General features: G+C 50.1%; 1 protein-coding gene across 1 annotated transcript in view; it reads left to right on the forward strand.

Moving 5' to 3' along the window:
* Nucleotides 1-761: 761 nt before the first annotated feature.
* The window catches only part of LOC100769264 (A disintegrin and metalloproteinase with thrombospondin motifs 2), a 201,179-nt gene continuing 174,047 nt past the window's right edge, over nt 762-27,893 (forward strand). The window contains 4 exon segments of the mRNA XM_027427626.2: nt 762-790; nt 792-875; nt 877-893; nt 1,838-2,235. Coding sequence (XP_027283427.1) covers nt 762-790; nt 792-875; nt 877-893; nt 1,838-2,235 — 528 coding nt within the window.

The raw sequence follows: 27,893 nt of genomic DNA on the forward strand, positions 1-27,893 counted from the left end.
GCAGGAAAAAGGCTGTGCCAGAGGTGGCAATGGAGAGAGTAGAGGGACCCAGAGGCCGATGGACTGGGAGAGGGACAGAGAGGAGTTGGGGGCTGAGGGAACTTTGTCTTTTAGTGAGGGCAAAAGTTGATCTTTGAAGTAGCCTAGTGAGTGCTCCCTGGGGTAGGTACCTACTTGCCTCTGGGGCCTCCATCTGGACCTGGGGCCAGGTTCAGTGTCCTCCCAGGCCCTCTTTCCACTTACGTGTTTCACTACAAAGCACAGAAAGCGGGTGAGGCGGCCCCGGAGTCCCAAGGCAGCACGCTGGGTGGGACCCGTACTCCAGAGGGCTCTCCGGGTGGGGTGCCACTCCTTCGAGGTGACAAGGGACACGCAGTGGGCTTCCCCTGGCTGGCCTCCAGCCGTCGCCTCGGGGTGTCTCTTCCTCGATGCGAGCCGGGAAGCAAGGAGGGGAGCGGTGGCTGCCGCGCCAAGAAGCGCCGGGTCACCGCAGGCTGAGGCGCCCGCCGTCCCCGCCCTCCCCCTCGCTCGCCTTCGCCTCCTCCTCCCGCCTCCCTCGCCCGCTAGCTAGCTGGCTCCTTCGCTCTCCCCGCCTTCCCTCCACGCTCCCCGCCCTCTCCTGCGCCTCGCCTCCTCCGCCCCGCGCCCTGCGGTGCTGCAGCTGCGGGCGGCTCCAGCTGCCCCCAGATGTGGGCTGGGCGGCGCGCGGGGAACTTTCGCGCCGGCTGCGAGTGCGGGGCACCGGCTGCGGTCGGGCTGCCATGGATCCGCCGGCGGGAGCCGCTCGCGCCTGCTCTGCCCGCTCTGCTGCTGCTGCTGCTGCCGCCGCCGCCGCTCCTGCTGCTGCCGCCGCCACCCGCGAGCGCCCGGCTCGCCCGCTACCGAGCCCCCAGGTAGGTGCCAACCGCGCCCCCACGCCCCATGCCTCTCTGGCCACTCGACCCCGTCCCGCACTACCCGCTGCCCCCTCCTCAAGCATCGTCCGAGGCGACTTGGGCAAACTCTGCGCGCCGCGCCCGGGGCCAAGTTGGCCAACTTCGGGGCCCGGGCGGTCGCGCAGGGGGCGCACCCCTTGTGCCTTGGGATGCAGGGAGCCTCGGAGCGCTCGCCGCTCCCGGGATGCAGAGTGTGGAGCCGGGGGGCCAGGAAAACCCCGCGGCGGAGCGCGCAGAACCAGCACCAGCGGGTCCGGGGGAGCCAGGGCGAGGCGGCGCCCGGGGACGCTCGGGAGGAGCCGGTGCAGAGCGCGCCGCCTGCGGGCCCTGAGAATTGCTTGGGGTGCCCCGGAGGGGTTCCCTGGAGATCGGTGGGACCCTGCTCCGCCCCTCCTGGGGCTTAGGTTCTCGGGGAGAGGGGGCTGGCAGTGGGCTGACCGGGCTCTGGACCGAGGACAGGCCGCCCGTGCGAGGGCGAGCCGAGTCTTGGTTGCTCCGGAGGCCAACGGTGAGGATACTTGGGCAGCGGGGACCGCTGAAGGGTCGAGGTGCATGAGCAGGGGGTCAACATGGAATGATTCCCGAGGAGCCCCGTGTCCTACCAAGGACGGTATAATAAAGGAGCGAGGGCACTCTGATGGGGTGGCCCTTTGGGGTAACTGCGAGGTGCTCGTGGAGCCTCAAGTAGGAACTCGGCTGGGGCAGCTCTTTAGCTGGCATGGTCCTCTAAGGGGGACGACCCGTTGGCGACGTGGTTCCGGAGTGGTGGTCCTGTGACGCCCCTTCCTGGAGGCTTCCTGGTGGAATGTCCCTTCTCTTCAACTGAAGCAAGGGCTGGGGGCGCCGGGCTCGGCCGCCAGGCTCTGAGGTCTCCGCCAGTCTAACGCCCCTTTCCATTGCAGGCGGGCCCCCGGGGCACGGAGCCGAGCGCATCCTGGCGGTGCCGGTGCGCACTGACGCCCAGGGCCGCTTGGTGTCCCACGTGGTGTCTTCGGAGACGACCGGGGCGGGGGTACGAGCCCGCAGAGCCGCCCCGGTCCAGACCTCGGGCTTGCCCGGAGGCAACGACGTGCAGGATCCTGGAGGTCGCCTCTTCTACAACCTCACCGTCTTCGGCCGAGACCTGCACCTGCGGCTGCGGCCCAACGCTCGCCTCGTGGCTCCGGGGGCCACCGTGGAGTGGCAGGGTGAGACGGGTGACACCCGGGTGGAGCCCCTGCTTGGGACCTGTCTCTACGTTGGAGATGTGGCCGGCTTAGCTAAAGCCTCCTCAGTGGCGCTCAGTAACTGTGATGGGCTGGTGAGTACTCTCTACTAGGGCTCTCTTCTGTTCTGGTCCTTCCCTGGGCTTTAGAAACCCATTACTAGGAAGTCCCCTGAGAGGGCGACATAGCACGAGCTGAGGACTATCTTCTCCTCCCCAATGCTTAGGAAGGCAACCCCTTGCTGCAGGGGTTGGCGGGAAGGCAAGATATTTTGATTGGTCAGAGAAGGGAGGGCGATTTATATGAACCCCACCTCTAGCCTCAATGCCAATCTGCTCCTGTCTGCTTCTTGCATATAAGCATAAGTTGCGGTGTGTGCCTCTCAGTGTGTGTGTGTGTGTGTGTGTGTGTGTGTGTGTGTGTGTGTGTGTGCGCGCGCGCGCACACGTGTGTTTTGGAATGTATGCATGCTTCTTTCTGGGTACCTGTGTATGTACCTGCCCCTGTGAACATGTGAATGTGCGTTGTCTCTCAAGAATGGAGGTATCTGTGGCCTTCACAGATGTGTCAGAGTGACTTTTGAGCACGTGTGTTGCTGAGCTTGTGGTGGGCCTGGATGCTGGCAATTTCCTTGCTTCTGTGTGTGCATATGACAGCCTGGGGAGCAGGTGGTGATGTGGAAATGCCCAGCTAGTCCTCTTTCCCTTGGCTGGCCAGGAACCAGTGATTTTTTATGCTGTGGCTTCCTGTTGAAGTATTGTTGGCTATTTGAAGTCAGCTTTCTCCCTCTAATTTGAGCCATGGGGAGCATGTGGCAATGAAGAGCCTAGTGCCCTGTGCTGTTTGACTTTTGGGGGCAGCACCTGATAGATCGTGGTCTCTTTGGAACTATCTGGGGCAACCAGTATGACTAGAGCGCTGGGAAGCTCACCTGCCACTGGGTGTCCCCCAGGACCATGGTTGCCACACAGGGATTGCTGGAGAACTCTTGGATCGATGCTCAGGGTAGAGGCTGACATTGATGGTGCTGTCCTGCCACCCAGGGGCCTGGCACAGCAGAACCTATAGCAGCTTTCTATTTTGGATTGAATGTGTGGTGGGCAGGCTGGCTGTGCTGGCCAGACATCTGAAGCCGCCCACCATGGGTTCTGCTCTAATTGCTGCTCAGGGTACTCTGGCTCTGGGCAAGTGGCCATGCTTCCATCCCTGCCAGCCCTGAGCAACACCCGTCCTCAGGGAGCCCATGTTGGCCCTGGCATCTGCAGAGCCGGCAATTACACCCCAGCTCTACAACCACTGGAGTTCTTTTTATGGACACACAGGAAACATCACTTGTTGCTTCAGAAAAATCACTGCCTTTGGTTGGATTTACTTAGAGCCCGAGCACATTGCAAATGACTCTTAAGTGTCCTTGGAGGAGTTGGGTTAATTTAGGGCATTTTTTTTTCTATTCTCTGTTGTCTGACTAGTCCCAGCCCCACAGGCAAATATCCTTTAAGGATATCAGTGAGTTTCCTAAACATGAAAGGAAATCATTGCTGGGGACTTGGGACAAGGTGGTGGGGTTGTCAGGGATCCCCTCTGTGCTGATTAATTCCAGCTAGTGACACTGTGTTATTTGTTCATCCTCTCAATTCAGTTGTTCAGTTGTTTGACCCTGCTTATCCTTCTTGCAGGTCAGAGATGGGGCAGGTCCTATGCCAGTGTGTGTGGAAGGGCAAGTGGGGTTTAGGGAACAAATCATACTTGGAAAGGCTGCAGATTCACCCTAGAGAGAGAGAGAGAGAGAGAGAGAGAGAGAGAGAGAGAGAGAGAGAGAGAGAGAGAGAGAGAGAGAGAGAATCTGCAAAGTTCTATATAGTAAAGGAGTCTCACCAGTTCTGTTTCATCCAACACACTAGAAAATGCAGCCTGGAACCCCTTTTCTTTGAAGAACACAATTAGCACTCACACACATGTGTGCAGAAACCATGGTATAGACAGATAGTGCTGGTGACAGCAAGTTGAGTGACCCCATCGCCGCTGTCCTGAAATATATATTTGTGTATCTGCTTGCCTGTTGCTAAAGACACATGGGCATACTTTTCCGCTTAAGGGAGGAAGGCAGCAGTAACTGACAGTGGACATTGCGCTCCTAATCTGGTTAGTACAGTGGGACTCTAATTGAATCCACCCACTGCATCTATCAGTTGGGTCTCCATCAGTTACGAGTGACAGAAAATCCAAGTCAAGTTAGTTTAAACAGAAAGGGGAGCTTATTAGCTCACATGGTGACAAATCTTCAGGTGTGGCTTATTAGGACCTCGGCTGCCTTGTGTCTTTGCTTGCTGTGAGGCTCAGTTGGAGCCCTTCTGCTGTGAATCAGGAATCCGCACCAGCACTGTGCTATTTCCTTTTATGAAAGAACTCTGGCTAGTCTCAGCTAGGATGATCTTGATGGAGTTGGGATATGGGGTTTGCAGATTCCCAAAGAACTGAGAGTAAGCAGTACTGTTCCCTGAACCACTTGACTGTTCTGGCCAGAAATGAGGACCCTGGGCCAGCCAAGAGGCAGATTCTACTGGAGTTTGGTAAAGGCACAAGATGTACCCCATGAAGACTTGTGTCCTGAGGCATGCCGCACACTTATCCACACACACACTGATAGGTTCTTTGCTGGTCACTGGCTAAAAGCAGCTCATCATTATTTACTGGGGGGGTGGGGGGTGGAGGGATGTTGGTGGTGGGAAAATTTTTCTTTTCACAGTGAATGAGGGAAAAAAACAACTCCTGGGGAATATATATCACGTTGCTATGGAAGAATCTCCTAGTGTTTCTTGGGTTACACAGCAGGCAAGCTAATTCACACCAGTTTTACACACTCAACAGAAATGAAGCCTGCAGATATGAAAAGTAATGATGATGAATGACAGTTTGCAATCCTACTATGCTCAAGGCTACCTGCTGAGCTTCTACGATCACAGCATGTGCAGTATGTCCCACTGTCTCCTGTCTACAGATGAGCAAACCAAGGAGAGAGAGAGAGAGAGAGAGAGAGAGAGAGAGAGAGAGAGAGAGAGAGAGAGAGAGAGAGAGGCTGCTGGTTGTGATCTTGAAAGCCAGTATCAAAACCCATATCTGATTCCAGGTCACTCTCATTCCATCTGTTTTCTTTATGTTTATATTTTCATGCTAACAAGATAATAATAACAGCCAACAACAGAACTGTATTTAAAAACATTTCTATCTTATCTATTTTGTTTCCCAGAGACCAGCAGCATTGGCCATTGTCTATGTGAGAGGGCCAGGGCTGAGTGACAAGTTGACTGTCTGGGGGTCTGCTCTGAGCTGGAGCACCTCATGGTGCTTCTCACTGGCAAGAGATCACAGTGGTGACTCTAGGAGGATAGAAATGACTCACTTCTGTCTATTCAGGAATCCCTGGGACACTTCTGTGGCTTAATATAGGCAGGACCACTGCTAACATCCTGCTGGCTGGGCTGACCTCCAGAACTTTCTAGAATAGCCTGGTTTAATTCTGGGTCTTGAGGAAGGAGGTGTTCATCCTTTTCTAGGGGTTCATTACAAGTTTTCTCATCTGTCTGGCAGTCTCTGTAGCTACAGTCTTGTGGCAGTAATGAAGTTTCTGTTTTGGCGGGGCTTGACCATCTTTTCTTGGGGTTTCCTGTTGGACTATCATTGTGGCCAGGCCTTTGGGATTCTTAAAAGCCACAAAGAAAAGTGATGTTGCCCCTAAGGACTTGGTACCTTCAAGGCCACATGCTGGGCTCAGTCACCTCAAGTGCTAGGGTGGTGAAGCTTCTAGCACTGTGGGCTGGGGACAAGGACTGCTCCTCATGTGGGGTTCCTCTTTCTTTCCACTCTGCCTTGGCACTGCCTGGACAGCAGTGAGCCCATAGCAGGGGACCAAAGAGGATTCCATAGTTTCTGGAATCCTCAGGTCATAGTAGAGGCACCTGCTTGGCTCCTACTGTGAGTGATCTACATAACCTACCTAGGGTGGCTTCTGCATTCCCTAGCCTGTCACCTTACCTGAGACTTACTGAGCTTAAATGATGGAAACACAGCTTACATTGGACAGAATGGACCAGAGATATTATGAGTCTAGTTATTTGAAGATTCTGTGGAGTGTTGGCTTCAGGCTTGGTGTGACCAGGGCCTGTCTCTCAGCTCCTCAACTCTTCCCCCTCTCACCCCTCACAAGGAAGACATCAGCAGCTCCGGGCTCATCTTTAAATCAACCACTATGATGTGGGACTGGCATGCATCTCCTTCTGTGGTCAGGGGTGACCGGATGGAAGTCTCTATAAGACTTAGCTGTCCTGCCCATGAATCTCCACACCTCCCGCTGGGGCAGGAATCACAGGATTTTGCTAGAGACTTCCAAATCTATCCTAGTCTATTACGGAAGGCCAATGCTCCACACCTGATTGCAAGCTGCCCTCCCTCCCTCATCAACCCCTCCTCCACCCAGCAGCCAGAGACACAGCAAACCCTGCCATTCCTTTGCTTCATGTGGCTCTCAAAACAAAGCAAAAAGCAAAACAAAGCAATCCTAACCTATGGCCTGATGGTCAAGACCCCTCCCTCCTAGACTGAGTGAATTCTGGCCACATCTGTCACTGTGTTGGCATTCTGGGCTCGTTGTTCCTCCAGCATGGAGTACTCAGGACCTTTGCACAGGCTGTGCCCTTTCTGGGGTCATCTTCACTCCTCTACTTACTTGCTTTGCTCTGCAGGCCTTAGCTGAATGGCCCTTTGTTCTGGGAGCTACCCTGGACACACACATGTCATGTTACGCTTCGCACTTCTTGGCACCTTGTAGTATGAGTGTTCCTGGCTATGTGCACAGGGTTCAAGTCTAGACTGGGTGAGGTCACCTGGGAGCTGGGAAGTGACATGTCCAGGAAGTGGGGTCTGGACAGGCAGGGAAAGGTGTGGCACTTTCCCCAGAGACCCTGAACCCTTAGTGCTCCCACTTGGTCTGCTCAACTATCAACCATCTGGTGTCTGTCTTCAGGAGTTGAGCCTCTGAATGGAGACAGCCCTGCCACTTCATTCCTGGAAAAGCATTTGTGTATGTGCATAATTTTGAATGACTTCCTGGCCCTGAAAATCTGATTTCATACCTTCTGGTTTAAATCGAGTCAAACAAGGAGAAGAAGTACTTCCTAGGTGGCTACAGCGAAGGTTGAGTGGATACCTTGGGACACGGGCTCAGGGAACTGCTTAGCTCTTCTGGCTTCTTTCTCCCTGTTGGAGTTCTTTAAAGAGGGGCATAGTGGGACCAGCTTGGCTCTTCATGAAGGCCACTGAGGTCAATCACTGTGAGCCTGAACCCAGGAAGACTGGACCCTCAGGCCATCCTAGGTCATGCTCCTCGCTGGGCCCTGCCCACCACTCTGTGTTCAGGAGTATTCCAGGTGCTGGTGGATGAAGCCCTCTGCTACTCATTCAGAAGGTACCTCCTGCCCACAGCTGTCCCTATCCCCCATGTCCTTAGCCATTGATGAGGGACAAGCAGTGGAAAAGGTTAGGTCTTCACTCAGGCCTGCTGTGAGTGATACAAATGACATGACTTCCAGGGACTCATCTGTTTTGAGTCTCCTAGACATGCAAGGGCCTGGCCTAGCACTGAGGCTGACTTCCCTTTGTAGTGGCCTGAATCATGGCCTAGAGCATTTCACTCTGGTCTCTGAAGATCTGTAGGGATGAGGATATGTGGAGCCCCTTCTGGGAACATGGGTCTATGTGGAAAGACATTGCACCCTTCCTTATCCTTAGTTTCTTCTGTGGCAGGGAGGCCCTGGAGGTCTCTGAATATGCAATGTGTATGCACCTTACCAGAGACTGTGTGTGTAAGAGTGTGTGTACCTAGCCCTGGAGGCTATGTGTGTGTGTATGTATATATGTTTGTATGTATGTATGCATTGCATGTAGGAGTATGCACACACCTATGTGTGCTTGCATGTAAGTTTTTGTGTGACTGTGCCTATAGTTACATGTGTGCATCCAAGTGTGTGTGTGTGTGTGTGTGTGTGTGTGTGTGTGTGTGTGTGTGTGTGTTCTTAGCAGAGATTTCCTGCTGGTGTAGGTCTTCAGGCGGGGTGGAGGTACTGGACAGAGGAAGACTCCAGCCCCTTGAATTTCAGCATTCCCTATGCCACCCCTCCTCCACTGGCAGGCGCTGTGGAATGAGAAGGCCCAGGTAGGAGCCTCTCACTCCGCTGCATATGTTTTATATTAAATGTCAGCTGTCCACTGATTCTGCCGTGCTGCCATTAATATGGAGAAGTTATTACTGAGCCTGGAGCTGGCTCCTCAGGCTCATCCATGAATTTCAATTACTCTGCACATTGACTTCAGGGTGGGTGAGTGGGGCAAGCACAGTTTTCTCCTTGCTGGCAGAGGAAACTCCAGCATCCAGGACCATGGGTACTGTACTGCCAAGAGGCCAGACAGATCCTGCCTGCTCGCTCTGACCTTCCCATACTAGGCATTTTGCTAGTTAACCTGGAAGTATGTGGGCTTAGTGTGTAACTACAGGATCAGCTGTGCTCAGTGAAACTGTGTAGCCTGGCAGAGGCTACAACACTGTGAAATTTAGCAAAACGGGACTCCATCAATAGCCCCTCACTGGATGTTGAAGACAGGTGCGCTGTAGTCATGTGGTGCAGGCTCAAGGTTCAGGGGTTGTTGTTCATTTCTTTGAGTCTCACTGTGTAGTGCTATTGGGACCAGAACATATTGTATATATTGGGCAAATCTTAAACTTGCTGCTATGCTCCTGCCTCTCGGGTGCTGGGATTATTGGAATCTGCCACTTCACCCAGCTGCCTTGATGTGGTGCCTTGATCATGTTCTACCCATGAGTTCTCACAGTGCCTGTGGATGTATTTACTATCCTTGTCATGGTGAATGGAGCATATCTCCTACCCTGAGCCTTTTGGCATGGGTCCTGGGGTAGTCTGGCCTCATCCACTTCTGAGTGTCTTCTCTTGGAGAAAGTATGAGTGGCATTGTGACCATCAATATTCACCTTGCCAGTGACGGGGATGTGTATTCTGCTGACATTGCACCTTTGTGCCATCAAAGTGTGTGACTTTCTGAAGACATTTCGAGTGGCAAGGGGTCTCAACACAGAAGAGTGGTAACCCCACAGGTACCCAGACAAAGTGATGGCAGTACCAGTGCTAAATTGGTGTGCGCTAAGTAATGCTATCATCTATGGTGACCCATTGGTTTTGTCATGACTTTGGAGGTAGTATATGTGAAAAAAATGTGCCTTAAAAATGTGTCTTCTTATAGTTTACAAATGTGGTTTGGTTTTGGTGATGGTGATGATGGTTGTAATGAGGATAGTGGTGGTGATGACGATGATAGGGTGATGTCAGTGGGGATGGTAGTGATGACGGTGGTGGTGAGAATGATGGTAGTCACTGGATACTGATGATGGTGATGGCAGGGATATGGGGTTGGGGATGATGATGATAATGATGGAAGTTATGGGGCTGATAGAGATGGAGCTTATGGAGCTTTTGGAGTTATGGGGGTGATGATAATGGTGGTTACCATGGGGATGGGTCTGATAGTGATAATACTATTAGTGGTAGTGATAGGGATTAGAGTAGTGATGGGGATGATTGGGTGATGATAATGAGTGATGGGGATGACGGTGGTGATGGAAGTGATGGTAACAATGGTAGTGATCATGGGAACGATGGAGAAGCAACTAATGATGTCAAGGCCCTGAGAGTTGACATATGGATTTCACACAGAGGGCATGCAGGGGCTAAACTATTTCCACTAGAGGGACCATCTCTAGACAGCTCTATAAACAGGGCATTTTAAGGATTCATCTTTGAACTTGGGTACTTCTTTTTTGAAAGCAGATCATAGGGACAATAAGTGTATTGATGTTTTATGCAAGTTTGTTCAGGTCTCAGTAGTGGCCAGCATGATTGGCATAGGGTCTCTGGAGGCAGAATAAAAGGAGCTGGGAACACATGACATTTGTAGATAGTTGTGTACCATTTGAGGGTAAGGATCTGTTCCAAGAATGGCATCATCAGGTGATTTTGTTGTACAAACATCACATGCTAAGCTGGCTATGACAGCACTAGGCTATATAACCTATGGGACCACCGTTGTGTACGTGGTCTGTCATTGACCAAAACAGCATTGCATGGCATGTGACACCTATTGTAAGTGTATATATTGGTGTGTGCGCAAGGGCAGAGATTGATTCAGGCAGTCTTCCTCAGTAGCTCTCCATCTTAATTTTTGAGATGGGGCCTCTCGCAGAGCCTGGAACTCATCACTCACTGATGGAGCTACACTGGTTGGCCAGAGAGCCCTGGGGATCCACTTGTCTCCTCTCTCTCAATGCTGGGCTCATAGGCGTGTGCTACTTCCCCTGGCCTTTTAAACATGGACACTGGGGGTCCAAACTCAGGTCCTCGTGCTTGTGTGGCAAACACTTCACCCACAGCATCACCTTCCCAGACTCTTTATACAGTGTTTTTTAGTAGACTTCACCACACAACCAGTTGGTTATAGAGAAAACCTCAGGTTAAGCAATACCACAGATGAGCCCCATTTTTTTTATGGCTGTCTTGTTTTTGTAACAATACTAAGCAGTGCTCATTATTAGAGTTTCAAATATCTAAGGGCTTTAGTGCTTGGATGCTGCACTGTCCACTACAATAGCTACAGGCCACGTGAGGTTTCTGAATATTTGAAAGGATGTCATTGGTCTACACTGAGAGGCGTTCTGCATATAAAATACAATACAAATGGGATTTCCAAGACTTAGCACTTCTACCCCCCAAAAAGAAAAATGTTTCACAGATTCTTTGTGTGTGTGTGTGTGTGTGGGGGGTGTTGAGAGTTGAATCCAGGGCTTTGTGTGTGCCAGACAAGTACTTTGCCATTGAGTTATATACCATTCCTCATAGACAGACTTAAAGTATGGATTATCATTTCAAGTAAGAATCTTTGAATATACTAGATTAAACAAAATCTATTATAGAAATGAATTTTATTTGTATTTTTTCCTTTTCCTTTTGAAAATGTGGGGGCCTAGCAGAGCCAGCTCAGTCAGCAAAGTGCTTGCCGTGATGAGAACCTGAGTTCGAAAGGCCAGGTGGAAAGCCAGACTAAGAGAGAGATGCCATGCCCAGAGCCAGGAGGATCCTTGGGACTTGCTGGATAGTCAGAATAACTAAATTGGTGAACTCTGTGCTCAGTGAGAGACACTGTTTCAAAAAAGGGGGGAGCTGTTGAGTTGATGCTTGGCATTGGCCTCTGGCCTCTACACACATGTGCACTGGCACACATATGCACAGCCATGAAGCCAATTGCTTGGCACCATTCAGGAACATGTGGCTGGGTTCGTCGTCTTTGCTGGTCACATCTGTTTATTCTTTCCAGTGAATTTTAGAATTGTTTTGTCAGGTTCAACAATCCCTTGTGAATTTGATTGACATTAAATTAAACTTAAAAACTAATTAAAGGAGGAATTGACATAATCCGTCGTATTTGCTGGGAACACAATGTGTTCTCCAGTTCATGTAATTCTGTCTCCATGTTGTTCAGTAAAGAATCGTGCATTTTTGCATATAGCTCATCCAATTTTTTTTAAGTCAGGGTTATTTCAAGGAGTTTTGTTTTCTTTCCGCCCTTGCGAATTGAATTTTTTCCCTCGGTTGTTGCTTTTTATATAATTATCTTTCATCAAGCGGTTTGATGCATTAATTCCAACTGATCTCTGTGGACTCCCCCAGGTTTCTAGGTACACAGTTGTACTGCCTGGAAACAGTGATTTTAGATTCTCATTTCCCGTCTGCACTGTCTAGAAACTTCAGTGATGTTAAGCAGTGGCTTGGCGCACCTTCCTTTGTGCCTGACTATTGGGAACGCCCCTGGCGGTTCTCTGCTTAATGTAATGCTTGCTTGAGGATTAAGATGGATTTCATGGGAAAGCAATATCCTCTGAATTCCAGTTTTCTGGATCCCATTTTTATCAGCAAAGGAGCAGAAATTGAGATAAAACGTCTTAACACACTGTCCCCCAAGTGAGTGATGTTGCAGTTATGAGTTGGGGGTGGGCGGTTTCAGCCTGGGGGGTTCTGCTAGTTCACAGTTGTCTACACTGCTCGTCCAGAATTCCAACCCAGTCTCCATTTACAACAGTTGAACCCACTCACATAAACCCTTTGTGGGGAGTTGGGGGCTACTTTTCCAAGGCAGGTGGAGTATACATCTCCCAGCCTTGTGGCTTCTGATAAGATATAGTCGTTGTCTTCTTGACTTGGCAGCTTCCCACCCCCCCAGGTGGCATGTCTATCCTCATCCCTGGGGCAATTCCTCTCAGCCTTCCATACAGAAGTCTGCCCTAGTAGCCTCCTCCCTCCCAGGCCACAGGTAACTTTAATCTGTCACAAGTTTTCAGAACAGATCTCTGTCACCCCAGTCACAGTTCCCTGGTGCTGGAAATCTATGGTCAGTCCTGCAGAGAATAAAATTGTTTTCCCACTGTGGGGTCTGCCTGTCTACTCATGACTGGAATGGAATTTGGGAGGTTTTGAGCAATTCCACATCTAGGCTGCACATTGAGGTTCTGGGTTCTGTATTTGTTACAAGCCACATGGGAGAGACTTATAGGTACCAAGGGAAGATAATGGGTTAGAAATCTGAAGGGAACCAGAGTGGGAGCCTGGCTTCCATTTCTCCATTTTTGAAGCTGCCTGCCCTTAGTCTCAGGCATTTGGATACTTGTTTGCCAGTTGGTAGTACTGTTTAGGCAAGTTTCGGAGGTGTGGCCTTGCTAGAGGAAGCATGTCACAGGAGGCAGGATTTGAGATTTGGAAGCCTCTCACCATTCCATGCTTTGTGTTTGTGGTTCAAGAAGTGAGCCCTTAGCTTCATGCTCTGGCCACCATACCTTCACTTCACCATCTTGAACTCTAACCCTTTGGAACTGTAAGCCCCATTAAACTCATCGACAAGTTGTCTTGGCCATTCATTATGTGGTTATTACAGTAACATAAGAGTAATGGATACACTGTCCTTGAGGAACAAGGCCAGCTGGTCTCATTGAGAATCACAGGTATGGATTGGGATGAAAGAAAACGAGACCTAGAGGGGCACTGGGGTCTCTTACGTGGAAATTCTGAGCCTTGCTAAGGGAGGTATCTTCAGTGACATGGCTGTCTCCACGGCTGTGTGCAGGTAACAGGTAGGAGGACAGCAGGTGGGGCAGTGACTGGGGCTTGGTTCTAGGCTAGTCATACCCAGGGCTCCTGGACATCCCTGGTGCTGAGTACCGACCCTACAATGCTAACTGGGGCTATGGTGAAGTCCTCCCCTCTGCCTGCCAGGGCCCCAGCCCCATGAGACTGCCTTTCTATTCTGCACTCAGGAGTGGGCACCTCCGACTAGTCTGAACTTAAAAGATTTGAGCAGGAGTCTGGATCTCAAGGCAGCAGGGATCTTTCCCAGACTATGCTTGTGAGAGGACACACATGTGTTTGTTCTTTATCCTGGCTCCTGACTCAGATCTGTAATTTCCGGAGTGATAAGGGGCGAGCTCAACATCTTTTATTATAATTATTCTAGGCCTGGTCTTAGTGCCATGGTTTTTCATGGGATAGCTTCTGAGCGTCTTGGAACCAGCAGAGAGATAAGACTCTTTTGTATGCTAATGAGATGTCTGGTGACTGACCCCTCACTTGGCTTCAGTTGGGGGAGCTGGTTGTGACAGTGTCCAGGACAGGACTGGAGGGTTGTTGCTTTTAGCTCCACTACTCTGCACTATGAATCCCTTGTGGTGCTTGGTGAGCTTCTGGGCTGTGAACATGTTGGTGTATGTGGAGGGGTGGGGGAGGGAGGCGCATGGATGGAAGCTTCTCTCCCCTTCCAGCAACAATGAGTGAAATACTTTTCCAGATCCTCTGAACCCTTCTAGTAACCTAATAAGTGTGAGTTGTCACAGGAAGCCCCAAATTTACAGCAGCCAGTTCTGTGACCCCACAGACCCCACTAGCATCCGAAGGCACCAGAACTCCATCGGAGCCCCTTGAGTGGTTAAGTCCAGTGCTGACTGGAAGTGCATGACACCCAGAGGGTTGGCAGACACATGAGGAGAGGGAGACAACCACACATTGGGTGTCAGAAGGGCTGTGAGCAAAACCAGATCCTGGAAGAGCCACACACAGCCTGGGGCTGTGATGGAGGGAGGGTGGTCTCAGGCTAGCCCCAGATGCAACAGCACAAAAAGTCCCCCCCCCCCCGTGGACATGAGGGGAGGAGGGGAGCTGGGTAGTGCTGGTCCTAACTTTCATCCTTCCCCCCTTCTTTTGTTCTCTTCCTGGCCCTCCTCTCTCTCTCTTACTCCTTTTATTCTCCCCTCTCTCCCCCTCCAACCCATTTCCCCTTTCCTCCCTTCTACCCTCACCCCTCCCTGCTTTCTCTGCCCCCTTCTTCCTTTCCTAGATTCCTTCATCATCTGGATTAGGGATGGGACACCCTTTGCAGGTGGGGGCCCTCTGTCACAGGCTGCTCACACCTACCCCACTCTGTACCTACACCTTGTGAGCACATCAGCTTTCAGGAACCACCATCCTTCTGGGTTGGGCTCCCAGGGCTCATAGGTACTGCAAGAAGCCATCTCCATGTGCTGAGAGGAAGATGGGCTGGGCAAAGAGGAGAGACCCCCCCAGAATCACAGAGCCTGGGCTCTCTCCTCTACAAATGGAACTCGAATCAGAACTTTGTCCTTTGTGGAGGTGCACATCACACCTGCCACCCACAGGAGCAGGATTAATTGTTGTTCAGGTGTGGTGGCTGGTTTTTACAACTTGACACAAATCTAGGCATATCTGGGAAGAGGGACTCTTAATTGAGAAAGTGCCTCCAAGTCTGTGGGGGGCATTTTCTTGGTTAATGGTTGATCTAGGAAGGCCTACCTCACTGGTAGCAGTGGCATCCCTGGGCAGGTAGTCCTAGGGTGTATAAGAAAGCAAACTGACTAAACTAGGCAAGTAAGCAGCCCTCCTCCATGGCTTCTGCTTTTACCTCAGGGTGGTATGGCTTTGGGGTATTATCTCTCCAGTGAGAGCTGGGGACAACAGGATCTCAAGACTGAGGAGTCTTCATTTGGAAGAAACACTTGGCATCTCTGTTCCATCAGGGTCCCCACAGTTGTTGCATTTTTCTCTCTGAGGAGTGTCTACGAGAGCCAGAGCTAATGGCAGTCCCAGGGGGCTTAGGGCTCTATTTTAGGGTAGCGTGGGCCCTGATTTGTGGCCTCCGGTGGTTGAAATGAACACGCCAGAGCTGAGCACAGCCAAGGCTTGACAGAGGTGGACAGATGCTTGCTCCTTCTCCATGTTGGACTTTATTGATGGGCCCCTGGCCTCATAGCCTTCCTTTGGGTCTGTATCTTGGTTTCTGGGGACCTGTAGAGGTTGCTGAGGCTGGGCTAGCCTGGGACTGTAGGCCCTAGGTATGGCATTTATTTGGCTGATAGTGTGGGTTAGGAAGACCTTGTTATTGATGAACCTGATATTTTTGTGAGGCCAGTAGTTGCTGTCCTATATATTCTTCCCTCTTCTGAAGCTGCTGGATCTTCCTTAGCACTTTTCTGACTTGATTTGTGGATTTGTATTTATGGCATTTCCCTTGCAGTTTCCATTGTGTGTGGCCAGTTCCAATGGCTTTTCCTATTTATTCCCTCCATTGCCTTTGTGTGGGAGTCATCAGGTTTTCACAGACCTGTCCCCTCGGTGCCTTGGTGTGGACAGTGACAGGTCTTTATATATTTGTTCCCTTGACTTGGTGTGGACAGTGAGCGACTTGCCTCTCACACACCCGTTCCAGGCTTGCTTCTCTACATTCCCCCTTTCTTTTTTCTTCTTGTAAAAACTGTCTTGTTTTTAGTTATGTGTCTGTGTACGTGAGTGTGATGTCTGCAGAGGCCAAAGGAGTCAGATCTCCCAGGAGTTAGAGGCAGTCATGAGCTACCTAACATGGGTCCTTAGCAAGAAAAGTATATGCTTTAAACCTTGGAGCTGCCTCTCCAGAGTCCACCCCCTTCCTCTTCTTCCTTTTCTTCCTTGAGACAGTTCACATAGCCCAGGCTAGCCTAGAACTTCCTTTGTAGCTGAAGATGGTCTTGAACTCCCGATCTTGCTGCCACCACCTTCCAAGAGCTGGGACTATAGGCTCCCACCACTGGGCCTAAACTTCCATTTAATTTCTTAAAATAGTTAACCCTTTAATTCAAATGAAGTGTATTTCATGGACAGTATTTGGGTTGGCCTTAAGTAGTTACTTATTTGTTTTTCTTTTGACGTGCCAATTTTGCTGTCTCAGCACTGTTCACTGACCAGCCACTTGGGATGGCTACTCCACCACCCATGAAGTTTGAGGAGGCGATTGGCTTATTTCTGGTCTCACTTTTCTTTTGTACACTAGTTCTGGTCTTTTTAATTACCATTGCTTAAAGATGTGTTCAAATGCCTGAGAGGGCAAGTGTCACCATCCGGGCTTAAAAATTGTTTTGGCTGTTTTTGCCTGGTCTCCAAATGGATTTTGAGTTTATTTTCTCATGACTTTACACAATAAACTGAGTAGACCTTGCTTTGGGGCACTAGTGCACCTCTATGGTTGTACCCAACATGCAACGGGACCTTAGCAAACCTCTTCAAACAAGTCATTGTTTAATTGTCTAAGGGAAATAAGAACATCAACTCAAATATCTCTCACTGCCTCCCAGTGGGTTTATGGGAAAGAGTTTTAGAATTTGATGGGCATTGAATCAGGACCTTTTCCACTGTGTTTTATAGCAGCTTACTATAGATGTTTAAGAACACTTTGAATTATAATTCATATGTGATCCTTTTCTCTAAGCACGTGGGACTTGCATGTTCCAGATTAATGACACTCTCCACTTAGACATCTTCACTGCTAATTAGCAGAGCTCAAAATGTCTGTTAGTACAGATGATATGTGCATTGTGGAACTGTTGCTGAACACTCTACAACCACAACTGAAGCGACAACTCCAAGCCCTCCCCATAATTGCCGTTCTTATGATGAGGCTCCCCCAAACCCACTTTGCTTTTCATCATCTGTACCCATCGACTTTTATCTTCCCCTTGTCTTCCAGCCAAATAGTCCTCCCTTATTATAAAGGCACAGACATGAAACAGAGAATCATAAAAAAGAAAAAAAAATCCTTTCAAAATAAATCCCTTCCTTGGCTGTTTCCCATGTTTGCATTCCTAGATCTACACGTAACTGCATTTTTTTTCACTTCTGGATATTTTCAGGAACTTCTCCATGTTGTTCTCATTTTGGAGTTGGGGGTGGGTTTTTGAGGGGGGCTAAGTATGTAGTCATTTGCAAATATTTTGGTCTCTTCTTTTCCAATATTTATTCATTTCATGTCTTATTACATTGGAGTATAGAAGGAACGACTGTCATTTTACATGAGAACTTCAGCCATGGTCTCAGAGCTCTCAGCTCAACATTAGGGGATTACCACCTGGGTCTCATTTCCTTTCCTGGGAATGCTACTGCTGGCGGACCTCAGGGGGCAAATGCTGGTCCAGTACGGAGCACCTGCGTTCACTTAGCTACTGGGCTTAACTTTTCATCCATTGATCAGTTGTATTAAAAAAAACCTTCAGGCACAGGACATGCCTATGCAGTCAATGGTTTTGTGTGTGTGTGTGTGTGTGTGTGTGTGTGTGTGTGTGTGTTGGGGGGTGGCAAATAGCAGTGGCTAATCTGGCTTTTAGGTCAGGCGCCTCTGTTAGCCTCAGAGACACTGTCCGGGGAGTTTCCTGTGGGAATAGGGTTTGGTGAGGCACTCTTGGGAAAAGCCTGATGTGCAGATGCAGTGTTGTGTCCTGAGAACTCAGGATGAATGTGGACCTAGGAGCCCTGATGGAGTCCCTGCCTTGTTTCATGCGGATGACATAATTTTCTGAACTCTAAGTGTTCCCACCATGTAGGGCGGGGCTTATGAATTGGAACCGGTGGGCTCTGTGCTGTGTCTACCCACCAATGGGTTTTGTTTGGTCACCTCAGTCTTTGACAGTTTGCTTGTGAAGTTCTAGATTTCTATTGTCTTGAGAATCTGGGTGATCTGCTAGGCTTCTGTTCCTGGAGCTGGAGGTGAGGAGAGATGGAGTCCTCCCAGAGGGGCCCAGCGACTCCTGGCACCACAGTCTCCACTGTTCCTTATCCTCATGCCAGCCATCTCTGCATTCATTCTGCTCAGTCCTGGGTTAGCACCTCAGGTTTTTCTCTTACACTGAGATAGGTACCATGTACCTTTTAGAGCTGTGGTTTTTCACTATCCCCTCCCTCCCTCCTGCCCAAGATTTCAGTGTATGGATTGTCAGCTCCTGTAAGCCTTTGTGCACTGATGTCAGCCTTGGGACTGCTGCATTACGTATGCTTGGTTCACTGGTGGACATGCCTATTTGTCATCTATGAAAGGTAAAAGTTGAGCACAAACCGCTGTGGTGGGCTATGTTGAAAATTCAGTGAGGTAAGGCCCACAGCTAGTGCTCAGTAGCCAACAGCCTTTGTCACCGCACGGTAATGTTTTCCTCACTGGGCTTGGAGAGGGAACAAAGTGTGAAACTTGCTGGAAGCATACAGAATGCAGCAAAGATATTAATCACTTTGGAGGGCTTTATGGGCGGGGCTTGGGCTGAGTACGGGTTGAGGAGGCAGGGCTGGGGGAGGGGTGCCAGTCAGGAGCGGATGCTGTCCCTGCCCCAGACCATAATCGGCCTGGGACTCTCACTGCCAGATGAGGCCATGACTCTTTTGAAATGGAATTCCTGGGTCAGAGTAAGGAGAACAGATGTTTACGGGAAGATGCCAAGGGCGACTGACATCACCCAGGGCCCCCAGGACGTGGAAAGAGACCGGGGGTCCTCCATCCCTCCCCGCCAAGGAGCATTCCTGGGGCAGACGCCAGGACTGGGGGTACACACGCACACGCAAATGCAGTCACCACACGCCACCTCCCCACCTGAACACAATTAGTCAAGATGTGGAAACGATTTCCATTTTGGAAGGAGAGAAGAGGGGCTGGCCAACAGACTCTGTGGCGTGGATTGGTCCTTTGCAGGATTGCAGGAGTGGCCTTTGTGGCTGGGGAGCTGTCTGGAGTCTCCTTCCCATGGACGCCGGCCATTCTTTCATTTCTATTTTGGGGGTGGGTCTGGAGGAGGGCTTGCTTCCGTCCTTTCTATTACATCTCTGCTGCTTCTCCCTCACTGAAAGCTGTCCACAGGCCTAGGTTCCTGTGACAGCAAGTGACAGAAAACTTAGTGCTAATCAACTCAGTCTAAAGGCCTGTATCACTCTTCCTTCCTCTTGTGTGGCCTGCCTCAACAGTTCACCAGTGTCACCTGGCACCAACCAGGCCACCAGAACTGAGAGGCTTGCCTTTTCCAAGAGGTTGCAGCTAGAGTCTAAGGTTGGTTCTCATTGGTTCAGTTTGGGTCTCCTGCCGAGCTTTGATTGGTCAGACACGGTCACATGACGGCCCCTCTGGGAGCGGAGGCAGGAAGGCTTTTAGAACCCTGAAGCTGTTTCCTGTGTGTGTGTGTGTGTGTGTGTGTGTGTGTGTGTGTGTGTGTGTGTGTGTGTGTGTGTGTGTGTGAGAGAGAGAGAGAGAGAGAGAGAGAAGAGAGAGAGAGAGAGAGAGAGAGAGAGAGAGAGAGAGAGAGAGAGAGAGAGAGACTGGCCTACTACATGTATTTGCCTGTCCTTTAATTCATTTTTGTGTGTGTGCATATGCATGGCAGGTGGAGGCCATGCATGTGTCTCATTCTGCAAGCTTTGCCCACGTTTCTGGGGAGAGCGATCAGAGTCTTTCTCCGGCCCAGAAATTGAGAAAACTTCTAGTGGATAGTGAGCCCTCAGGACCCGCCTATCTCTGCCTCCCCAATGCTGAAACTGCAGCACACCCCATCACCACTAACTTTTTCCACCTGGCTCTTGGGCAAGCACTTTATTAATCGAGCCATCTTGGGCCCGTGTTTCTGTGCATCAGTGCTTCAATTTCACCAGGAAGTCACGTCTAGTGACTGACCTAGACCATCCCTTAAAGACGCTTTTCTGGCGGTGTGTCCTGTCACTGAGCACGCATTGCCGTCGTTTAAGTTGTACTGAGTGGAAGCTTAAGTAGGTTGCACCCCAACAGGTGGCCCGAGGCAGTGATGCACACCTGCAGTTGTGGCTGCACCGGGCACACGTGTTGGTGACTGCCGGGTTGGGCTGCTTCCGGCCTCTTCTTCCAGTTGGTTAAGAGTTCTCCAGGAAGCTTCCTGAGCCGATAACAAAGTCTGGTCCCTTGAGATTGTGATGGATGCTGTGGCCTATGGTAGGACCCAGTGTGCGGTGCAAGGATGGGCCAGTGTGATGATGGCTGCCACCAGCTAGACTCCCTTTGCAAGTTCTTACTTGGGGGATGTGGGGAGCCTGGGACCCCCTCCCCTGCTCTCTTTCTTTCTGCCAGGCCATTTCCCTTCACAGCTACTTAGGAGGGAAGGCAGCCAAAGGCCTGTTAGCAGTGTGTGTGTATGTGTGTGTGTGTGTGTGTGTGTCGGGGGTGGGGTGGGGGGGTGGGGTGGGGGGGAAGCTGAGGGATTTTAGTTAGACACAGACCCAGCTCTCTGCCACTGCTGCCTTGTGCTTGCCTCTGGAGGGCACCAGGCTTCTGTCACTTTCTGAGTAGCCCCTGGCAGCCCTGTGCTGGTGAGGCATCCCAGCTTTGCAGAGGCAGTAGGTTTTGACCCTGGGGTGTGTTCTGGCCAGAAGCCTCAGGTCTCAGGTCCCAGTCTCAGCCCCAGGTAGGCATGGGACTCTGAGCATCTAGGCTAGAAGATTGCTTGTTGGACTTCTATAGGGGTCTTGGGTCCCAGCTTTTGGATAAGATACTAGCTTCTCCTAGACTGCTCCACCCTCACCCTAAGGGCCACAGCCCAGGAAGTGGCCTCACTGCCTTTGAGTTCTCCTTTGCCAGCCTTGGGCTGCTTCTCACTTGGCCTACCCCTGCCCCCACCTTTTCCTCCCCCCACCAGCTGCCAAGGCCTTTCTCTGGTGCTCTCCCCTTCTGTCCTGCTTCTTGGATTTCAGACGCAGCCAGAGGCTTCCCTGATGCCGTGGCTGGCAGTGGCCTTGCCTAGCAGTTCTGGAATTGGCTTCTAGCCTCCTCATGTCTCCTGGGTGTCTTATGTGGCAATGCGGCTCTATTTCAGGGTCTGCGGGAGCACCCGGCATTGCCTCAGGGTTTGCACTGAATGGAGAAGGTGGCTCACAGCCTACTTCATGGTCCTGGGTAGTGGAGGGAAAATTGGATTGGGACTCCTGTGTGACCTTGGGCAAATTCCATCACTTCTCTGAGCCTCAGGTGTCTTATTCAGGACTAATACAAAGAAGGTATGAATGGGTGTTCCACCATCAGGCTGCCCCCTTCCCTGCCTCATGCTGGATCCCTGCATATTCTGGGCATCCCAGTAGATTTGTCCTGGAGTGGCTTTACAGTGCCTTATTATGTTCTGGGTATCTCTGTCTAGCCTTGTCTGTCCTAAAACTCGCTCTATAGACCAGGCTGGCCTTGAACTCATAGAGATCCTCTTGCCTCTGCCTCCCAAGTGCTGGGATTAAAGGTGTGAGCCACCACCGTCTGGCTTGCTGCATCTTTCTTAAATCATTAAGTGTCTTAAATGTCTTTGTAGAAAATAAAAGGCACACATAGAACAAAGGAGCAAATTGAAATTCTATCACCTACATTTTAGCATGCAACTTCACATCTTGCGTGTATGTGCAAATACTTTTACAGAAAAGGGCTGTGCTGTACATTTTCTTTTAGGTTGTTTTTGCTATCTACCTACCTACCTACCTACCTACTTACCTATCTATATCTATCATCTATCTGGCATGTGTCTGCAATATTCAATGTCCTCTCATTCAACAATCAACGTGGGATATGTGTAGAGGTCAGAGTTTTCAGCTTCTACAAGTCCATGGGCCCAAGGGTGACAGGGAGTTGGAGGTGGGGATGAAGACAGAGAAGGACAGAAGCTTGGAGAGGGTGTGTGGCTGGGACAATCTCTCAGGAGGCTCTTCGAGGCCTTGGGAAGTGCAGGGGCTACAGTTGAGGGCACTCCAGGCAGAGGGCTGTGGGTTAGAAGGAAAAGGGTGACAAGCAGCACTTGAGTCTTCTAAGAAAAGAAGCCCACTTCTGTGCTGTAGAGTGAATGAGACTGGGGGCGCGGCGGGGGGTTGTTGTCAGTGAATCAGGATTGCATGATGCATGGGGTCCCTCAGCCAAGGAGAGGCTTTGAGGACTTCAGGTTAGGAGCTGTTGGGAGACAGTAGTTTCTAGACTGACAAGGGAAAGTCCCAGGCAGAGGCAAGGAAGTGGAGACAAGGGACTTTCCTGTCAGCACAAATTCTATGGCAGAGGGAGATGTCAGTTTGGAGGGAATTTGTATTCCTTGTAAGGGCAGAGTGGACACGTGTGTATGGGGTGTTGATGTGTGCAAAGGAGATTTTAGGTGGTTGGAGTTTAGATCAAGAACAAGACCCAGGGAGAAAAAGGGTTTGAAGCTATGAAAGAGAAAAGGTGTTTGCCAGAAATCTAGGTAAAGTTGGCTTAAGTTTAAAAAAAAAAAAAGGATTGATTGTGAAGAAGAAGAAGAAGAAGAAGAAGAAGAAGAAGAAGAAGAAGAAGAAGAAGAAGAAGAAGAAGAAGAAGAAGAAGGATTAGAAGTTAAGAGCACACACTGCTTTTGTAGGAGATAAGAGTTCAGTTCCCAGCACCCATGTCACACGCTTCACATTTCCTAATGTCTGATCTCCCTCTTCTGGCCTCCTTGGGTACCTGCATTCATGTGCACACACACATTTTTGATTTTTAAAATTAAAAATAAAATCTTTAAAAAAGAATAAACAAAAAGAGAGCTTGGAATTTTCTGGTTTCAGGCATGGCTGGATCCAGAGGTTCAAATCAGTTTCAGTCGCCTCTCTCACTTTCTCTGACTCTTGGCTCAGTGCTCTGTGTTGACTTTCTTCACGGGCTTGCTCAGCACATGAGAGAGTAATGGCTGAGCCAATCTCCCCACATTTTCACAGTCTTGCCTTTAGAGGAAACAGCTTTTCCAACAGCAACAGCACCCGTTCCTGGATGTAATGCACTAATGTCTTAATCTGTTTTATATTATTGAAACAAAACACTGGAGACCAAGTAATTTGTCTTAAAAAATGAGGTTTAGTTGGTCTCTTAGTTCTGGAGACAGCGATCAAATAAAAACTCTTTTAGTTAGTGGAAAGACCTGGGACAAAATGCCCATAGGTAACCACACAAAGCTAACAGTGGGTGTGTGAGTATGTATGTGTGTGTGGATGATGCATGTGTTACTGTGAGCAATACTTTGTGTACAGTGGATTCCAGCATGCATAGATGAGGCAGGTGGTTGTATTTATATACATATGTGTACGCATGAGTAAGAAATACACACACCTTTAATCCTAGCACTTGGGAGGCAGAGACAGGTGGATCTCTATGAATTTGAGGCTGGTCTGGTCTACAGTGTGAGTTCCAGGACAGCCAAGGCTATACACAGAAAACCTGTTTCAAAAAACCAACACCTCTCCAAAACAACAACAACAAATTAAACCAAACCAAACCAAACCAACCAACCAACCAACCAGCCCCAACAAAAAAGAAATACACATATACATATGTGTAATGCATCACACACACACACACACACACACACACACACACACACACACACACACACACACGGGGACATCATGTAATGCATGTAAACATGTTTGTGTGGATGTCTGTATGTGCAATGCATGTTTGCTCAGCATGTTGAGGGTGCATAGGCAAGAAAGATCACTTGTGCAAAGACATGTGTTACATGCATATCTATCTGTTCAAGCACACATGTGATGCATATGTAAACAATGGTGTTTGAGTGCCTGCATGATACGTGGGGAGTCCACTTGAGTGTACATGAGTGTGGCTGGGCTCCTGAATTGGGACACAGCCATCAGATGCATGATCATAACTGATACCCATCCTGGCCTTTAGTGCCTTTCCCACAGCTAGGGGAAAGCAGAAGAGAGACATATGAAAAGAAGCAGCAGGTGGACACCCCTTCCCAAGTGCAGAGGGCTTTGCTGCCCAGTGCCCAGTGCCCTCACGCCCTGCCTACTGCTTTGGAGTTGGGGTTTGGCTTTCCTGGAAGGCCCTTCAGTGCCCTGCCCCCAAAAGGCCAATGTCCCACATCTCAAAACCAGGGGTGAAAACCCATGTTCCCTCCAGAGGGGAGGGACTTGACATTTCTCTTCAGACCTCTGCAAATTCTGGCTGCCTGACCTTGTCTTCTAATCCTCAAGATTCTAAAAGCCGTGGGCCCAGCATCTGCCTGGGACCTACTGGTGTGTCCAGTTCACCCCCACTTCCCAGTGAAAGGCTTCGTGTGCTGGATCAGCTGTCAGTGGAGCTGACCTTCCCGTGGCTGGCTCAGGGGTCTCCGGGTGCACCCTACCCTGGGCCACCTTTCTCCTCTCCCTGGCTCCTCTCACAGCTCCTCCCTCTGCTCCTCCCTCTCTGCTTCAGCCTCCTGCGGTTTTAATGAGGGCTCAACCTCCTGTGCTCCGCCGCTCAGCAGCAGTACATTTAATTAATAATCCTTCAGCACAGTTTCTCAGTGGAAACGCTGCCATTTTCCCTCACTAATTGGGAGAGCTGGTTAAACTCCAAGATGAATGACCCTTTCTGCTGGGTGTCTTTGCCTGGAGTCTCCATCAGGGTGTCTGCTCTGAGCCAGAAGCTGCTGGTTGGCCTGAAGGAAGATGTTGGCCTCAAAGAATAGGAGGCCAACTTGCCCCACCTTGACAGGTACAGAGCAGCCCTTTCAGGGCAGAGGTCTGACCCAGCCTGAAACTTATCCCTGACCTTTGGGGAGGACATGCTTGTGAGAAACCTGGTGAACAATAGAGCCTCACACTTGCCATTGCCCAGTCCTAGTGTTTCAGCTCCTCCCAGCTTCAGCAAGCACCAGTGTGGGTTTCTGGAACTTTCCCTTGGCCTAGCCTATACATGCCCCCACTGACTAAAACTCAGGTCCACCTTGGCCTGCTCTACTCTTCTTCCTTGGCACAGTGCCAGCTGGTCTTAGTCATGGTAAGATGTGTGCTGCATTCCCAGTGAACACAGTTCCTTGTCCCTCAGACAAGCAATGGAACCTGAGTCACATAGTCTGGTCACTCAGGGGTTGGGCAACAAAGTTACTCTTGATTGTCAATTTGATAGGATTGGAATAACCATGGGAACACACCTCTGGGTGTGTCTATGAGGGTATTTCACAAAGGTTTAACAAAAGGGGCAAGATTCATCCTGAATGTGAAGGGTATGAATTCCATGACCTGGGGGCTAGACTGGAAAAAAGGGAGAAAAACAATCTCTCTCTCTCTCTCTCTCTCTCTCTCTCTCTCTCTCTCTCTCTTTTGCTTGCTCTCTCATTCTCGATCTCTGCCTCTGACTATGGATTCAATGTGACCTCATAATCTTACTGCCAAACCTTCCCTACTACTGTGGACTGTATGTCCTTAGACTGTGAGCCCAAATAAAACCTTCCTTCCCTGGCCAGGCATTGGTGGCGCACACCTTTAATCCCAGCACTCAGGAGGCAGAGGCAGGCGGATCTCTGTGAGTTCGAGGCCTGCCTGGTCTCCAGAGGAGTGCCAGGATAGGCTCCAAAGCGACACAGAGAAACCCTGTCTTGAGAAAAAAAAAAAAAAAAAAAAAAAAAAAAAAAAAAAACCCAAAAAAACAACAAAAAACAAAAAAACCCAAAAAAAACAAAAAACAAAACAAAAAAACCTTCCTTCCTTATGTTGCTGAGTCAGGTATTTTGTCCCGGCAACGAGACTAGTAGCTAACACAGGGAGCCACTGGCACATCCCCTGTGGAATGTTAACATGAACACCTCCCTGCCCCACCAAGACAGACCTGAAGGTCTCCCATAGATGTGACTCTTCATGTCTCTGTGGTACAGGACAGAACACATAACCAGCCATCCTGAGGAGAAAGTTGAAGGAACCATGATGCCTGGAATTGGAGCTGTGGCTTCTGGGGTTTTCATGCTCCTTCCTGGCAGTGTTGGTGACAGTCATCTGTATCAAATATGTGGTATCTGTGCAGGCACTGATGTGAGCCATGACATCATGTCCTCTGCCAGCTGAGTTGGTCCTTGGGGTCAGAGTAGCTCTGGTCTGAGCACTAGTGTGGACTGATGAAGATCTAGTGGGAAATGCTGGAAGGAGAGATGCAGAGTGCTGCTGAGTGTTCAGGCAGGGGGTTGTAGAGGGGTGCTAGATGTCAGCCTTTCAGCAGAGCTGGCAGGAGGGAAGGAGAGCAGCTGTCTAGCAGCATAGACTGGCTGGGGCTCACTGGGAACTACCTGGAACCCAGGCCTTCATTCATCCTAGACAGGGTGTGGTGCTGGGACTGAAACCCAGGGCTTCATTCATGCTAGACAGGGCTCTATCAATGAGCTCCACCACAAACTTCTTTTCTTTGTTACAATCCACTCTCCTTCCTTTCCTCTATGCTTCCTTCTCCTCTTCACCTTACAGACACATTCCTCACCATTACTCTGTCCCAGGCTTTGGGGGACACACTGATGGCACACAGTAGGTAGTGCTGCCCCTACTCTCTGGGAGCTTATGAATTCCTGAAGAGACACATCGGGAGGGTCCAAAGTGCTATCTCCTGGCATGAGAAAGGCATCTTTTGGGGCCAGAGACCTCCAGAGGAGGCCAAAAGAAGCCAGGCATACCAACATAGTGTGAGATCTTCCTTGATTCTACGGCTGGGTCTTGCCCATCCATGAGGTCCCCTCACCTCAGGATGCCACTCCACTGGGTAGGTGTAGTTGATGTCCCTCCTGAGGAAACAGCTGTCCTCCAATTCCAGCCTCTGTCATTGACCTCAGGGACTAGGACGGCTTCTTCCTCCTTAAGAAATCCCTTTATGTCTTTGCAGGTGTCACTTCTGTTCTGGTTCTTGTCACTTCTGTGCAGTGGGACTCCCTCCCCCAGGGGGTGTCCCTTCTCCATGTCCTAGACTTTGATGTTTATCTGATACTTCTGTTTGTAGGGATCTGCCCTTTCTCTCTGGGAGCCTTTAGAACGTTGTCTTTGATGTCCCTGGGTTTGACTATATCATCTAGAGTCCAGGTATGAACATTTTCTTAGCAACCGAGAGAGTTCCTGTAAGCCCCCTGGAGTTAAAATCTTTTAACCAGTCTCGGGGCCTTCTTGGCCATTATTTTTCTTTCAAGTGCTTCCTCTCCATCACCCCATCCCTTTTGGGATTCATCCATCTTTCCTAACTTTCCTCTTGTACCTTCTCTGTCTTAATACTTTCCCAATGTGCCTAGCAAGTGTTCTCCTCAACTCTCACAGCTCCTGGGTTGCTGCTTTGACTCTTGTGTGCCACTGTCTCATTCAGCCATCAAGTCCCTTTCCTTTTGTCCTAACTGAGTTTCTGACATTACTATCTCTTTGGGGTTCCATATCTAGTGTAGGTGAAATTTCCTGCATCTGTACTGGGTGCTCTGGGTATGGTCTTTGATTCCAGGGACTGCCGTGGCTGTGACAGGTCCTAGTGGGCTGGAGGGCTCCTGCCCAGCTTC

The sequence above is a fragment of the Cricetulus griseus genome, chromosome 7 (assembly GCF_003668045.3).
Source record: "Cricetulus griseus strain 17A/GY chromosome 7, alternate assembly CriGri-PICRH-1.0, whole genome shotgun sequence".
NCBI classification, from domain to species: Eukaryota; Metazoa; Chordata; class Mammalia; order Rodentia; family Cricetidae; genus Cricetulus; species Cricetulus griseus.